The sequence below is a fragment of the Callorhinus ursinus genome, unplaced genomic scaffold, assembly GCF_003265705.2.
Source record: "Callorhinus ursinus isolate GAN/ISIS: 27379988/994484 unplaced genomic scaffold, GSC_fseal_2.0 scaffold5, whole genome shotgun sequence".
Classification (NCBI taxonomy): domain Eukaryota; kingdom Metazoa; phylum Chordata; class Mammalia; order Carnivora; family Otariidae; genus Callorhinus; species Callorhinus ursinus.
This window is the reverse complement of record NW_027397067.1, coordinates 12,409,755-12,426,806: the sequence shown is the minus strand read 5'-3', so window position 1 is coordinate 12,426,806 and position 17,052 is coordinate 12,409,755. Positions and strand designations below refer to the sequence as shown.

Sequence of the window (17,052 nt, the reverse complement as noted above, 5' to 3'; positions counted from 1 at the left end):
AGTACTTAATTAATAAATGCTGCCTGAATGAATGAATGGTTGAATGAAAGGGCACGTTCAAGTCATCAAAGCTTAGGTGGAGCAATATAGTTACAGGACTGATGGACTGTCTGAAAGAAAGTCAGCACTTGGTATTTGTATCTTCATCGTGTCCTTGAGGGTTGCTCACAAGTGACTTGGGTTTTGAAAGTGCATAAGAAGTAGGACAGAAAGTGTGCAAACATTCACATCTCAAATGATCTTCTTGCCTTCTTCCCATAACCTCAGCTCCTCTGGCGGACTTACTGATTACTTCCCTTGTATCTGAAATGTAAATATCAACCCCCCCCATCTATGTGATCATTGGTTAAAGAGGTTTATGGAAAACAAGTCTAGAACACATAGAGTTGTCTAAAACCAAACAAGCTTGAAGTCAAATACCTAGAGTCACCTACTGATTACCAGCAGGTCCTATTTTTATCTCTGGTCTCAGAGGGATATGGTCAATTTCCTAAGGCTTGCAATGTATTTGAAATCCTTAAGTGATGGACTGTTCTTTTATTGTTTTACATGCTTTGGGCAATCTCACAAATGTGCAAAACATAAAGACCACTTCTGACTGTGAATATAATAATAACTACTACTAATATAGATAGTAATCAAACTAATAATGGTAATACTCAAATTAACCCAAACATAAAATAACCTAAGAAAATATCCAGGTCATACACACTAAATGTCAGTTTCTTATAATTACCACCATAATAATTACATTATTTGAGTGTTTATTACATGCAAGGTAGAGTCAGTTTTATTACAAGGTGACACACGTGTTCTTAAAGACCAACGTGTTATGCAAAATTGGCAGTAACCATCACAGGGCTTATGGAGAAAATGAGTTTCGGGGCACAATGCTCAAAAACTTCATCAGTGACACATTAAAAAAAACAAAGGGATGTAATAAGATGGTAGTTTTTTACACATTTCAAAGATTAAGAAGTGCATACGTGCTAAAATTAGTGTGGCATTTTAACTTGGAGAAGACTGATGTTTGCTTGTGGAAGCAGGTATTAGAAAGGCTGCAGCATGTGAGTTACTGTGAGGGGGTGGGAGGAAGGTTCCTTGAAATCTGACGGACAGTTGTCATATCAGATGAGGATGGCTTGGCTGCTGACCCATGGTGAACTAACGTAGCTGTGGATGCCTGATGTGTGCACATGTGTGCATTTAGTGTACTCCGTGCACAGCTCAGTTCACCTGGGTGTAGTTTTCTGTGTTAGTCTTGTGTTTCGCACAGGCAAAACTGCATAAGCAGCAGGGAAGCCTTGTTGTGCTCAGATTGTTCCTCATAAACCAATTGCATCAGAACAAATTTGCATTTCCAGAACAAGCATTCTAGTTGAACTGACTGTTCTAGTTTAAGTGCATTATCTATATGAACTTACTTAATCATCCCATCACCTTTTGGTTTGGTACTGTTATTGTTCCCATTTCATTGATGAGGAGACTGAGGCAAAAAGAGGTTGAAAAATCTGATCAAGATCAAAACTTAGTCAGCGACAAAACCATTATATTGTATTATATTATACCATACTATACTATACTATACTATACTATACTATACTATACTGTCTTTCAACGTTAAATGTTAATAATAACAAAACGTTTAATGAGAGAGGTGTTTCCATCAGACTTTTGGAGAGGACAACTTTAAATAATTCTTACTGTCTGATAATCATTGTGTCTCACCAAAATCTCTCATGTTGTAGTTTTAGTCTATTTTTCTGTTATCTCCTTTGTCAAGGTGGGGAATATCAAGTCACAATGTTGTGCGTTACTGCCCCTTAGGTAATTAAGGCCCAGTTGAAACTAGTGCAGTCAGTCTTGTTTAGTGCTTAGCATGTACTCAGCAGCAAGCTATACTTTCTCTTCCATCATTGATAATTATGCTAAAAGTAATATTCAGTGAAGTCTAATCAATGGGGTTCCAATCATAATGTAAACATGCTGTGCTCCATTAGCATTAGAAATGTTTATTGCTTTGTGTATTTCATTAGTGTCCCTGGTTCCTCCTCATTACACAAACTCTTTATGAAGTAGAAATATTTAATATAAAACATCTTGAATTGCTTTCTGTTTTTGAGGAGTAGCATTTTAGGTTGCTAAGTAGGCACTTAATTCATATCCCATTGAGAGTTGGTTGTGACCGTGAAAGGATGAATAACTAATGACACTTTGAATGGGCTTTTTGCTACAATAGTGGCTAAAGCTTGGCTCTGAGTGAGAGGTGGGAGAGGGTTATGGAATAAGCTTTGGCTGTAGAGCTGGCTGGACTTGGCTCAGATTTTAATTCTTCCATTTGTTAGCTGTGTGGTCATGGCTAAAGCACTTAATTCTCTGAGTTTCAGTTTCTTCATCTATAAAAAAATACCTTTTGTCATATTATGAATTAATGAGCTAAATCACATCTCATACTTAATACATAATGGGTGATTAATAAATCACCAGCCAAGCAGGGAGGACTCTGCAGTCTACCAAGAGACATCTAATCCTGGGTTGTTAGTCTGAGTAGGGCAGGCCTGAGGTTGAAGCCAAGCTGTGGACCCTGTGCCGTGAGGCATAAAAGCTAGAGAAGGGGGGAAACAAATAGGGTCTGCAAGGACAGAGAAGGGAGAGGTCAGAGGAGTAAGCAGGGGTGGACTAAGACTGCAGACAAGGGCTGGTTTAGGAGCAAATCTCTTCAACATAGAATTCCAGGGCGCCTGGGTGGCTCAGTTGGTTAAGCGACTGCCTTCAGCTCAGGTCATGATCCCGGAGTCCCAGGATCGAGGCCCACATCGGGCTCCCTGCTCAGCAGGGAGTCTGCTTCTCCCTCTGACCCTACCCCCTCTCATGCTCTCTCTCTCAAATAAATAAATAAAATCTTAAAAAAAAAACAACAAAAAAAACCCCATAGAATTCCAGCCCCCGATTCCCTTTTCTATACTTAAGTACAGTTTTCGTACATAGACTGTAGGACGGAAGAGGGAACCTTAATGTAATCTATGGGCTTTAGTAGATAACAATGTATCAGTATTCTTAGCTCATTGTCTATGTAACAAGTGTACCATAGGAAGGCAAGATGTTAAGGGGGAATTGGGCTGCAGAAGGGGGTAGATGGCAATTGTTTGTGCTTTCTGCTTAATCCTTTTTGGAACCAAAAAACAGCCCACAAAATAAAGTCTTTTATACTTAAAAAAAAAAAGTTTCAGTTGTTGTAGGTCTCTTTTTCCAAGCTTCCTTTTTTGGCTTCCTTTACCCTTCCCCTTTGAGCCCTCCTAACCCCCAGCTGCCAAGACTGGCCCAGCATATCTCCCAGTTTGCTCAGAGGCAGGATGCAAGAGGGCTGGAGTGCATGTCACCTGGTGTTTGATTCTTAACTGTTCCTGCAACCCACATTCTCCTGATGGTGGTGATGGGGCACATTACCTGAGCTCACCAACTCTGGAGGCAATTTGGCCGCTCAGAGCCTGGATTCTAGAGACACACCTCAGGTCACCCGCCACTTGTCTGTGGCAACAGACAAGTCTGAGCCTTTTGTCTTCTCACCTGAAAATGAGCCGATATTGAGGCTCTTAGGAGAATGAAAGGAAACAGCGTGGGAACTGCTTTACATAGTATCTGCTACATAGGTAAGTGCTTCTTTCAGTTATCCATGCTGCTTAATAAGCCACTCCAGAGCTCCCTGGCTTAAAACAATGATTTATGACTTCTCACATTTCTGGGGCCAGGCATTCAGGCAGGGTTTTTCTGCCACACATACCCTCAGTAGGGGTCACTCACTTGGCTGCATTCAGCTGGTAGCTAAGCTGGGCTGGAAGGTCTGGGAGGGCTTTATGCATGCACCTAAGCCTCTGTGCTCCTCCACCTGTCATGACCTGCCTCGCTTGCTCTTCCTCACAGTATGGCGTGGGCTCAAGGTAGTAGGGTTTCTTTCATGATGACGAGTTTCTGAGAGCAAAAGAGGAACTGGTCAGCCCTCTTGAAGGCTAAGCCCCAAATTGCACAGGATCGCTTTACCACAGTCTGTTGGACAAAGCAAGTCACAAAGCTGGCTCTGATTTAAGGGGAGGGGAAATCTCCCTGGAATGGGAGAGTGGCATGTATCTACAGGAGGGCAAGCTTTGTGGTGGTCATCTTTGGAGACAACCACAGTGCTCGAATGATTACTTTCCTAGAATTGGTTTGACATCTTGCATAAGAGGCAACCCTTTATCTCGTACCGCTAAATAGCATGTTGTAAGGCAGAGTGAGGTATCTCAAGTTGTTGTGGGAACTGAAGTATGGGTGTGGCCAAGGCACTGGTCTTAACTTGGCCATTGCATCTCCTTGTAATGTTGAAAAGGGCTCCATACATTTTTAGTATTGTTGTTCTGTCAATACTATGTCCTCACATAAGTATACCATCTACTGTGTATTTTACTCCACATCATGAGATTATTTTGAGGCTTTTTAAAAAAGAAGTCACTAAGACAAACATAGACACATTATTTGAATGTGTCATTTTGCATTTTTATTAACTGTAGAAAACCTTCTATTAACGCCATAGAGAAAGAAAAGCTGAAGTCTTGCTGGTTCTGTATTTGAGTTTTTGTTGTTTATTTTTCCTTTGGACTAGTCTGTCCTTTTTACCTCCTTTCCTCTTCCTTTCTGTGGGCAAAAGAACACTTATTTAACTTTCAAGACCGTTTAAATGTCACTTCCTTTATGAAGCCCCTATTGACACACCTGTCACCAAGTAAACTGGGCCACTCCCTCTTTTTGTGGCCCCACTGCATCCAGAAAGCTTCTACCTTGGTAATCATAATTTTTATTGCGTTAATATACTTATAAAGGCTAATCAGGACACCATATGGCTGATGGCACAGGGAAATTAATTCCTAGGTGCCTACCATGTGGGGACTACAAAGAGGAATAAGATGAATTCTTTGCTCTTGGGGGCTCACTGTCGACTGGAGGAGGAGATGGCTATAAAGTACATATTTCAAACACAATCATAATTTCAGGGCTAGAGATCTGTACACGGTATATGGAAGCACTCTAACCACTTGAGTGGGAGTTTCATTTGGCAGAATACTAGGAAGGTTCCCTAAAAAAAGTTTTGCTTTCTAATACAGGTAGATTTGAGAAGCATCACTATAATGATCTCATAGCCCAACTGCAGCCTTTGTCATTTTGGTGCTAGATGTGGGGTCCCACGCATAAGTGGTATGACCTCAGAAGTTATAGCCTATGTTTACTTAGAACGGATGGGGATTTCCGATGGATAAGGGCTTTCTCACCGTGTGGCAAGACTGTGAGGATCCTACTTAGGGCCAGGGCTTCTAAGACCTTCGCAAGGTGGGATAAGGGCACAGCTTGAGACTGTTCAGTTTCCTTGCAGGCCAGAGAGGTACTTTTACGCTGAAGAAGAAGATGAGAAAAGCATTTGAGGAAATGAAAATTATCCTTGGACTCACCTTTACCCAATGGGCTACTGTAACAGCTAGATTGTGCTCGGTTATGCTGCTGTGACAGATTATCCCCAGATTTCAGTGGTTTATAAAACAAAGGTTTACTTCTCACTGACATTACATGTCAACTTCTGGTTGCCTGTGGCTCTGGTCTATGGGTGTTCTTCATGCCAGGATCCAGAGTGACTGAAGAAGCAGTGCCTTTCTTGGATAATTTGGGGACAGATGGACAAATAGGTGGAACCACATGACAACTCCTTAAGGCTTCTATTGGAAGTGGCATGTGCATATCTACCCATATGCAATTGGTCAAAGCAGGTTCTATGGTCAGTCAGTGAAGCATAATCTCATGGAGAGGGGCAGCGAATGACAGAAACAATAAAACAATCTGCCACAGCTACACCAAGCCTGAAGACTAAAAGCTGATGTTTGGAAGACAAAGATCGAGAAGAGATCAAACCAAAGTAGGTTCATAAACAAAGCTGTAAGCAAGCAAAACAGGAGATTGATCTGATCAGAAAAAATATGAAAGAATCAGAACTTCTTGCCTTATAAGCAAAGCTTGAAAGCTTCAGAAATCAAAATATACATGAGGAAAATTTTGATGTTGTGAAATTTAATAAAGGGAAGCCTCACTAAAATGGAGTTGGGAGGCCAGAGGGGGAGCACAGAAAGGGGGAGCTTTATTTCTCAAATGTCTATTATAGGAAGAATTGTCAATTACAGACTTGAATAGAAGAATTGTCAACAGGAAAAAATCATCAGTTACAGGCCCCAATAGGGAATGATGTCCATTGTATCTCCTACAAGAAATGAACCATCCCTGCAACTCAGCCAATAAGAAACCATTATCACCTTTAACTCTTGCTTTTCTCCTATGGGCTTTCATTCAGAACAACCCCTTCCAACCTCTCCTTCTTCTCCATAAAATAATATCCCTTTCCTTTATTTGTTGGGCTTGCCTATGGTTTTGCCATTGCAATTCTCTGATATTCCTAAATAAATCTATTTTTGCTGGTAAAATAGGTGACTGCTTTGTTTTTAAGGTTAACAATGTCTTTACTGACAAAACACAAGTCAGACTAACAAACTAAGCCAAAGAAGTGTCTTTCTTCAGACATAATCCCATTGAAGCACACTTTTTTTGAGTAATCTAGGTTGGTCTTGGCAGGTCATGGAGGTACTCCATGGAGACATGGATCCACAATGAGCACTTCCACGAGCTGGCATCATTACTTGCACTTGAAATGCTGTTTGCTCACTCACTGTCTTCTAAATTCTACTCATTCTTTCGCATTTGCCTTAAAAGCCATCTTCTCTAAGAAACTTGGCTCGATCATTCCCCTCTGTATGAACTGCATCTTTCTCAGATGTAATGGTGCTTGCATCTCTATTAAATATATTGCCTTTATTATAGTTAATTATTGACTCCCCCTGCCCCCCCCATCCCAAGAGAACTATGAATTCCTTACTGGCAGAAAGAGTGTTAATTCATTTGGGGGTCTCCCACAGTGCACAATGCAGAGCAGTGCACATGAAGGAACACAATTCATTGTTGAAATTCAGAAATTTACAATCTAGTTAGAAGCCATTTTGACATACATATGTTAGCTCTGTCCTTGAGGTGCTCCCAGAGCATAAGATGCACGCAAGAATTAAGTAGTAATTGTTCGTGACGACTGTAGGGCTGAAACTCACCAACACAAGAAGAAAGCTCTGATAAGGTAGGCAAAGGATAGGAAAAGATTGGGACGAGAGGGGTGTGTAAGTCAGGGGTGCTGTGAAGCAATCTTAGTGTCTCTTTGTCCCTGTGACATCTAGATCAGTTTGTCCCTTTTTAGGTATTTCTATTTTCTTGCTATCAAATAGTAATTTGTTATATAGGTCTTAGTTTTAACACATTGTTCGACTGATGTGGTTTGACCTCAGTTATGCAAACACTAAAAGCAAGCAATAGAAAGTTAATTTAAGGAATCAAATATGATATTAGGTTGAAATATTTTTAAAAATTACATATGGGGATATGTGGAGTACTTATGTTCATAATAGAGAGCATGAGTATTTTTAGATTCTCTGATATTAGATTTAGGTGTGCTTGTTCTAGTTTATAAGTCAAAGAATTGGCCTATATCTTCCATCTGTGTGTTTAGGTTTTATGGTGACAGATACCTTATAATAACTAGAAATAGAAATTCCATCTTTAGCGATAATATAGTGCAGGGACCTGAGAAGAGAAGGTCTTAAGGTGCTGTTAATTAGCAGAAATCTAAAGCACACAGTCTCAAAGCAATTAAGGCTGTTAATTGAATACTTGGATGCACAGTGGAATGGTTCATATGTTGCTGGGTAGGGTATCCTAGGCTTGCAGTGGGGAGCTACATTATACACACGATGTTGAATAATTTAGAAAGAACAAGTATGGGTAAACATATGTTTGTCTAGCGGTTAACTGCATTTATGAATAGTGATATATTGTTGGCTATATACAAAATGGTCTATTAGCTACAAAATTCAATATTGGTAATTCAATCTTTCAGGCTGTCTGCAGTCAATATGGCACACCATTTACTCATGGAACATTGAGTTTTTTCCATGGTGATTTTGTTGTCCTCTGGTTTGGTAAACATCTCTATAATTCATGTGATACTTTAAATGAAACTGGTGGTCACACAACGGTTACCGTTTGGCATCTACGCACGTTTGGGCCAAGGGGTATGGACATTACTGAGGAGCTCAGGGTGGCAAAATGATTTTATTATTTTCTACAGGTTGCATTAGCTGCAGCATTTGATTACTGTGTGAATATACTTCTAGAAAGGAACTTTAATGAAAATTTCAAGATTGTGAAAAAGTTTTCAACAATGGAAAGATAAATGAAACATTCCTTTTAGAAGAACTTGAGTGAAAATGGTTAATACTTCGGGTAGTGCTTATTATTTTTAAAAACTATAGGGTAGACTTATACTTCTGTCAGTCTCAGGCTTATTAGAAGAGCAGAGGAGAGAGGCTATCCACTAAAGAACACCCTAAAGGCAGTGAGTGAAGAATGAATTTCATGTCTCTTAGACTGTGGCTCAAGTCCTCATAATGGTAGAATTTTTAGTCTCTATGTTAAGGGGGATTTTTTTATTTTATTTTATTTTTTTACGAGTGCTTGGAATCCTCAAAGCTAAAGCTGACCAATAGTTTTCACCTCTTTAGCTAAATGTTCCAGGAAGTGTCAGAATTGATTGATTTGAGCCCCCCCGCCAATCCCAATCCACCTTCTGGAGTAGTTTCTAATAACCTGTTAAGTGGCTTTTTTAAAAAGTGGAGGGCTGAGCAGGCACTGAATGCTAGGAGCACAGAACCTAAAAATCCCCAGGAGGAGCATCTCCATCCTATGAGGAATTAAGCATTCATAAAGATGGGATGATTTTTTTTTTTAAAGATTTATTTATTTGACAGAGAGAGACAGCGAGTGAGGGAACACAAGCAGGTAGAGTGGGAGAGGGAGAAGCAGGCTTCCCTGCTGAGCAGGGAGCCTGATGTAGGCCTCGATCCCAGGACCCTGGGATCATGACCTGAGCCGAAGGCAGACGCTTAACGAATGAGCCACCCAGGCGCCCAAGATGGGATGATTTAAGAACCGGCTATTCAAACTGCTAACAGACGTTCTGGTGCATGCACAGAGCATATAAAAACAAATTCTGCTTTGTTGAATCACAGACCTGTACCTCTGAAAACAAATAATACATTATATGTTAAGAAAAAAGAAAAAAAAGAAGACAGGAAGGGAAAAATGAAGGGGTCTGGGAATCCGAGGGGGAGACGAACCAGGAGAGACTATGGACTCTGAGAAACAAACTGAGGGTTCTAGAGGGGAAGGGGGTGGGCAATGGGTTGGCCTGGTGATGGGTATTAAAGAGGGCACCTTCTGCATGGAGCACCGGGTGTTATACGCAAACACTGAATCATGGAACACTACATCAAAAACTAACGATGTAACGTATGGTGATTAACATAACATCAAAAAAAAGTCAAAAGAGAAAACCAACCCCCCCCCCCAAAACACAAATTCTGCTTAAGGTCCAAATCTGAGCTTCTAAAAATATGGAGTTAACCTGGTCAGGGGTTATTAGCTGGGGCTTTTAAAACGCATTGAAACACGAAGGTTAAGGCATTAAGTCATTGGGAAGTCCGTTTAAGAGGTAACCATGCGACCTCTTAGGATCAGGAAAGTTCCTGTTGGTTATGCAATGTGTGCATTTCATTATTTACACGATGTCACTGGGCGTCTGGGAGTCTTGTGCCCAGCAAGCTGTACCTGCAACAGCGCCCAGACTCTGAAACTAAAACCAAACACCCTTTCTTGTTTGTCAGCACTCTTGCTTTTGAGATATAATTTCTTTTAGGGAAAAAAAAAATCCCCAAATTATATCCACTTTTCTGGATTAAAACAATTCTGTCTTACATGTTTTAGGAACTACAAGTTTCTTGGAAAATTTTCCATTCTCCTTTCCACCGTCCTTTAAGGACGAAGGATAAAGTACATAGCCAATAATAAAAATTCAGAGTGGGAAACTTTTTGCAGGGTCTTCCCAGCCCTCTCCTTTCTCTTACCCATGGCAATTAATCCCTCTCCTTCCCGACCCACCCCTCCGCTTTTTTTTTTTTTTTTTTTGGTTCTTCCTGTCTGAAAGCCGAAAGTAAATAAGCTAGAAAGCCCCGGGTCTAGGGCCTGCACACACGGGTCCTTGGGCGATTCGCAGGCTTCTGGAAGGTAAGCGTGGGAGAGCCGGGAGTGGGGAGCCAACCCCGCAGGTAGGGCGGCCGGGCTTCCGCAATTTCCCCGGTGGGGCCGGTAGCCCCAGGCCCTTAACTGTCGTCCAGCCCCCGGCGCCGGGGCCACCGAGCGAAGGGGGCGGATCCTCCCGTGCCAGACACGCCCCGGTCGTGTTTATAATCCGCCCGCTGCGGCTCCTGGAGCTGCGGTTCCCCTCGCGCTCCGCCGGGACTCCGGACGCGCGCTCCCTGCCCCGGCCGCCCAAAACTCCGGCTCAGCCCGCGCCCGCCTCGCGCCCGCTCGCGCGCTCACACCCACACGCGCGCGCTCACACTCACACACTCGTGCCCTCGCACCCCCACGCGCTCCCGCTCGGCCTCACACTCCCAGGCGCTCACACTCCCACTCCTGTCCGCTTCCCTGCGGCCGCGCAGGCACCGCGGGCGAGGGCGCCGAGGGGATCCACGGCCTTTCCCATGGCTGACCTGAGCTTCATCGAAGATTCCGTCGCCTTCCCGGAGAAGGAAGAGGATGAAGAGGAAGAGGAGGAGGGGGTGGAGTGGGGCTACGAAGAAGGTAACCGGCCGCGAGTCGGGCGGGGTGTCCGGGGTCCGGGGCCCCGCGTGTGCGTCCCGCCGAGCGCCGAGTCCCTGCAGCTCTCGCGCGCTCCCAGCACCGCCGCGTCCCCTCTTTCCCACGTGCGTCTCTGTCGCTTTCCCGCTCCCCCGGCCCGATTTGGGGCCGAAGTGGCCTCAGGCAGAGCGGGCGTGCCCGCCGCCTGGCGTTCGCGTCGCGGAGCCGGGCCGTGCTGCCGCGCAGCAGTTGGCACCTGCGGCCATGCGGAGGGCCAGCCTTACGCTGCGCCTGGAACCCTTGTGTGTGCTGAGTGCCCGCGGAGAGCTGCGTTACGTCTCACCCAGCACCTTAGGTACACAGTGGTACCGAAACTATTCGTTTCTTGCTTGCTGTGCGGACCCTGCTGGGAGAAAGCATTCTTGCCACTACTCTTTGCGTGAAGGGTACTAACAGTGCTCAACTCCAAAGAAGTCCCAATTTCAAGCTGAATCAGTGGGCTTGGTCGGAAGGGCGTTGACTTTTTAAAAAGTTTTGTTTGCTCCATTTATCCCGGAAGATGTAGGACTCCTAATAGACCACTGGTGCTCCTAAATGACCACTGGTTCTGATGTCGAAACAAATGGGGGAATTTATAATTTTACAAAATATGCTAAGAGAATATATGTATATATTGTATGATTATATCGGTGTGCGTATATATGCATAAGACCACTTCAGAATTGCTGTATTTGCATTTTTAAAATATTTTATTTTTTATTCATGAGAGTCAGAGAGAGAGAGGCAGAGGGAGAAGCAGGTTCCCCGCCTAGCAGGGAGCCCGATGTGGGACTCGATCCCAGGACCCCGGGATCATGACCTGAGCCGAAGGCAGACGCTTAACCACCTGAGCCACCCAGGCGCCCACGTATTTGCCTTTCTGATAAGAGGTGTTTATTCATGAGCATCAGATTTATGGTTTTTGGCTCTCATCAAGCAAGTTCAGACTTTCGGGTATTTCTCAAGTAGCGAGGAAATTTTTGTGGAACTATTGATTCTTTTTCAGTCACTTAAAGACCTAAATTTTCTAGAATCACGTATTATTACATCTGTGCGGACAAAGACAAATAGAATATTTTGTTAGTACAATACTTTGTGTGTGGTATTTGATAGCATTAGATCATTGAAAATATGAATGCAGAAATTCATACACATTTACCATATTTCATCTGTAAAGAAACAATAGTCATAACCTTAATAATGCCAAGGATCATAAACAGTGTCTAAACTAGCTTTTACATGTTAAATTTTGTTGGAACTTTCTTTTAACCTGTTCTAAATTTGCTTTTTTTTTTGTGCTTAGGTGTTGAGTGGGGCTTGGTGTTTCCTGATGCTAATGGGGAATACCAGTCTCCCATTAACTTAAACTCAAGAGAAGCTAGATATGACCCCTCACTGCTGGATGTCCGCCTCTCCCCAAATTATGTGGTCTGCCGAGACTGCGAAGTCACCAATGACGGACATACCATTCAGGTTATCCTGAAGTCAAAATCAGGTATATTAGAAGATGCTTTTGCATGCCTTTGTAAATTAGAAGTTCTTATGGAGCTATTGAACTGATTTGGCTTATATGACTTTAAAAGTGGAATTAACATAGTACCGTTATCAGGATAGCTTAGTATACTATAAAATGCATTTCTAAAATGTTTTGGAAAAGATGAAAGGATGAAATTATGGAGATGGTAGTTTGGTTGTATTATATGATTGCTGGAACAACCTCAGTTGATCAACTTAAACTTTGTGGGATTTAAGGAAAAGTATATTCAGGTGTACTAATCTGCATTTTGTCCTAAATCGTTCATTAGCTTAATTCATTTAGAAAATTAAAATTCTGTTTTGCTGCTTTGTAAAACTAAAGATTAGGATTTATTGACATAATCTGGCATTCGAGATAGACTTCTCAAATTAATTTTCTCTATATTAACGTGGCAGGGATTTTAATAGTAATCAAAAACATCCTTTAACCTTAGTAAAAGATTTAAATGGCCAACAAAACTCTTGTTTGTATTTAGTTTTAGCTCTTCCTCTCCCCTTTGAACCTGTTTGAGATGGATTTGAAATGTTTTGTGGAAAAGGTGTTGGAAATTATCAAGGAAATTGGCTTAAAAGCAGGGGAGAAGAAAGAAGAATTTTTTAAAAATTAGCATTATATTATGCTTTTCTTAGTGAATAGTTGGATTTCTCTCTTGGAAGGAATATAAAGTTAGAGTATGTTGAAATATTGGGAAGTACTAATGAACAGAGATCACCTGTACTCAAAATTAATTCTGAATCAATAATTTGATATTTCAAACCATAAACTCTTTAGGTTTATTATTTGACAGGGCAGGCATTGATTTTCAACTATGGAATTTTTGTTTTAAAACTCATTGTGAATGTTCCTGAACTTTACTTTAGAATCTACGAGCTAGTTAGTCATAGATTCATGTAGTCTTTCCTGATGTTCTGAGTTGAGTTAAGGTATGGGCATCACCCCAGACAGATCCTAGGTGTTATTATATGTAGTCAAAGAGAGACAGCTTCAGATGTAAATTTGAACTTAAGATTTTTTTTTGGGGGGGGGCTATCCATGAGGGACATTAGGTATTATTTTTAAACTATATAGTAAAATTATGAAATGCTGACTGTCCTGGTTTATAAAAAGCATATTAATATAATAAATGTGTATTGGTGTGTTGACATGCCTTTGTATTTCTGGAAATAAACATTTATATATCTACAGAGCAAAAATGCATTTCACATCAGGCACCGTGGTGAATGTGTATGCGTAGAAGACAGAGGCATAAGACTGTTCTCGAGGATTCATAGTTTAGTGAAAAGAGAGTCCTTTAAAGTATTAGTATAAAGATGTTATGGAAGAGTTATGAAATATGGAAGCATGGAGGAATGACTGAGTACAAATACTCTCTGCTCTAAGATCCAGTTTACTTGATCAAGTTGAATTTACCATTTCCTTCTGGTACCTTCTCGAACATTCACGATTTTCCTTGGCCCCTTCACTCATCCCCAAAACAGAGACTATCAAGCAGTGTCTCGACTCTCTAACCACAAGGTTTTCCCTTCTGTCCAGTCCCCTCCACCCTCCACCCCTGACCAGCAGGGGAGAGCTCTCTGTGCCAGCCTAATTTGGATACACATGTTCCAGACCCCTTACTCCTGCCTCCTTGGAGAGCTTGCACCTTTAGATGCCCTGTCTCCTTTCTGCTGCTGGAATAATGTCATCTTCGTTGTTTCTGCCTTTTCCATATTTCTCAAACTTAAAAAAGAAGGGACAAAAAAATACCATGTGTGGACCATTTATTTTCCTAGGATATTTAAGCTTTTCAAAGGAGTAATCTGCAAGCCCCGAGCACCCCGTCCTTCATTTATTTAATTCAAGGGTTATCTTTATCAAAATAGGATATACACATAATTTAAATAGTTGACTTGTGCTATATGTTGTTTCTCTCTGCGCCTGGTGAGACCCTACCCCCCAGCCCCCAGCTAAAACTTTTTGCCCTGGTGACAACCACGTTCAGTTCTTAGCTACTTCTCCTGTCTCCATCCCTTATGGATAGGTTCATACCGTCCTGCTTTGACGTTTAAGAAATCTGTGAACTTCCTGCTATGGGAATGAGGCTGGTTCTCTTACTACCCTCCGCCATCATGGTTTGCCCCTCTGTTGTCCCTGTATACTTAAGTTACGGTTTTTCTTTAAATTAATACTCAGTATTTTTATCACTGTGGCCATGTAGCTGTTGTTTCCAGCTGAGACTATATTCTCTTTCCTTTATTGAACAATGTGGAGTTTTTCTCCCCTGGAGTTAATGCATTCTTGTTTATTTATTTTCTTATTTTATCTATTATGATTTTGTTTCCAGACTCTTGACAGATGGCAGAGCTACCTTGAGAAGTCCCTCCCTTCCTTCCTTTGGTCTTTCCCACCTCCCCTTGGAGGCTTCTCCCTTCTTCTGCCCCTCTGGATCGCTTGATCTCTAGGCCTGCCCTCTAGCCATCACCTGCAGCTCCCTGGACCTTATGCCTAGGAGGTCCCTTTGCTTATCTCTTGTGTCCAATCCCATGTTTCCTGGATGCTGGGCAGCCACTTTTGTAGTTGATCCCTCATTTCAAGGAGTTTCTTTGGTTTATTCCCTCCTATAGTCCATCTTCCAGTAATTTCCTAAGAAGAAGGGCATGTGAGGGCTAATGTTTGGATTCCTTGTGTGTCTCTGTGCTGGGTGCTTTGTGGGCCTTTTGATCAGGATGATTGTGTCTTCCATTTCTTAGAAATTTTCTTACATTATGTAATTGATAAGTTTTCTGTTTTTCCTTTATTCTTTCATAACTCCTCTGTTTTTGTCTTTTTGTTCTACTTCCTGGTAGATTTCCTCAACTTATGTCTTTTAGTCTTTTTTTTTTTTTAAGATTTTTATTTATTTGGCAGAGACACAGCGAGAGAGGGAACACAAGCAGGGGGAGTGGGGGAGGGAGAAGCAGGCTTCCTGTGGAGCAGGGAGCCCGATGCGGGGCTTGATCCCAGGACCATGGGATCATGACCTGAGCTGAAGGCAGACACTTAACGACTGAGCCACCCAGGCGCCCCTCTTTTGGTCTTTCTATTATATTTCCTGCTCTTACATTTTTTACTTCTAAAAAAACTGTGCTGCTTCTGTGATTTTTCTTGGTTGTTCAAGTACAACTTCTGCTATTTATTTTATAAATGCAGACTCTTTTTCCATTGTTTTCTGTATTGCTTTTTTCCCCTGTTCTTTCTATGTCTCTATTTATTCTGGGTCCTTCTATTTGTTTGGTCTCTCTCTTTAAGATGGGAGTTCTTCTCAAGTGTTTAGTTATCTTTGGCTCTTTGTTCATATTTAAGAATGAGTCTAAAAATTGGATTAGAAGCTCTGTGCACCTGGGCAGCGGTTGTGATCTGGTGGACATCACAGTCATGTGATCATGTAAGGATCTGGCCATGTTGTAGATGGAACTTCTGTAGACTATGTTACCCATTTTTCTGGAGAAAGGGATGTGGTGGCTCACACCTGACTGTCAGCATTCTGGTTGTTGACCCACAGGCAAAAGAGTTGAACCAGAGTGGCACATTTGTTACAGTTGCTGAACCTGTGTTGACACATCATTATCACCTAAAACCTAGAGTTTACATCAGGGTTCACTCCTGGTGTTGCACATTCTGTGGGCTTCCACAAATGTACAGTGGCATGTCTCCACCATCATACTGTCCTACAGAATAGTTTCATTATCTTAAAACTCCTCTGTGCTCTATCTACTCTTTCCTTCCTCTTTCCAGCTCCTGGCAATCACTGATCTTTTTACCATTACCATAGTTCTGCATTTTTCAGAATGTCGGATAGTTGGAAGCATACATTGACTTCTTCCACTTAGCAGTTTGCATTGGCTTCTGTTACTGGTTTCCTCTGGCTTGCAAAGATGTAATCTTTGTTTTACCTGCCTGCTTTGGATCAGGTAAATAGAAATCAAGCCCCCAACCTGCCCTCAAGAAGATTACAGTGGTGGATTATGAAAGATAGGTGTACAGGAAGAGATGATTTTGGGCTGCCATTATTAGGGGAGGATGGGCAGAGGAAGTAGCATTTGCAGTGATCACTGAAGAGTGAACAGCATTTGGATGGGGAAGATTGGGCTACATGGGAAGAGAGGGCAACAAGCAGAAAAGACAGCGATTTGAAGGTCTAGACATTGGATGAGGAAGAATGAATCCTGAAGTGTATCTGGAGGAAAATACTGATTCATGGTAAATGAGGTTAATATATACATCGAGAGGCTGTGTTGGAGCAAACTCATGAGGGATCTTGAATCAAGTCTAAAGAGTATAACCTTTTTTTTTTTTTCCCCTGTAAAATACGTTGCTTTAGGAAAATTCACCGGGCCATACTGAGTAAGACGGGATCTGGGAGAGAGGGGGAGCTGCTGTGTTGGCAGTGCCGGTGGAAAATCAGGGATGACACGGGGAGATTTCTGAGATGCCGTCCACAGGAAGTCGGTGTTTGGCCATGTGGAACAGGGGTGAGGAGGGACCCGTTGGAAGGATGCGCTGGGGAGGAGCCCCTGGCACTGGACCGCGCTTTGGGTCCTGTCACTGTGCTTCGCCCTCTGCTCTCAGCATCTTTCAAGGTGACAAGAGTGCCTCCTAACATGGAGTGGAGCCGAGCTTCACATTCTGGGTCCTGTGATCTCCTGGAG

General features: G+C 42.3%; 1 protein-coding gene and 1 long non-coding RNA gene across 4 annotated transcripts in view; one reads left to right on the top strand and one right to left on the bottom strand.

Annotated features, from left to right (window-relative positions):
- Nucleotides 1–11,248, bottom strand: part of LOC141372792 (uncharacterized) — a 57,703-nt gene extending 46,455 nt beyond the window's left edge. The window contains exon 1 of the long non-coding RNA XR_012378206.1: nt 10,722–11,248. This is a non-coding gene — a long non-coding RNA (uncharacterized lncRNA). The remainder of the gene's footprint in view (nt 1–10,721) is intronic.
- Nucleotides 10,440–17,052, top strand: part of CA8 (carbonic anhydrase 8) — a 94,340-nt gene continuing 87,727 nt past the window's right edge. For all 3 annotated transcript variants that reach the window (XM_073892797.1, XM_025870628.2, XM_025870626.2), the window contains exons 1-2: nt 10,440–10,812; nt 12,152–12,343. In XM_073892797.1, the coding sequence (XP_073748898.1) occupies nt 10,713–10,812; nt 12,152–12,343 (292 nt within the window). In that variant the 5' untranslated portion in view covers nt 10,440–10,712. The remainder of the gene's footprint in view (nt 10,813–12,151; nt 12,344–17,052) is intronic.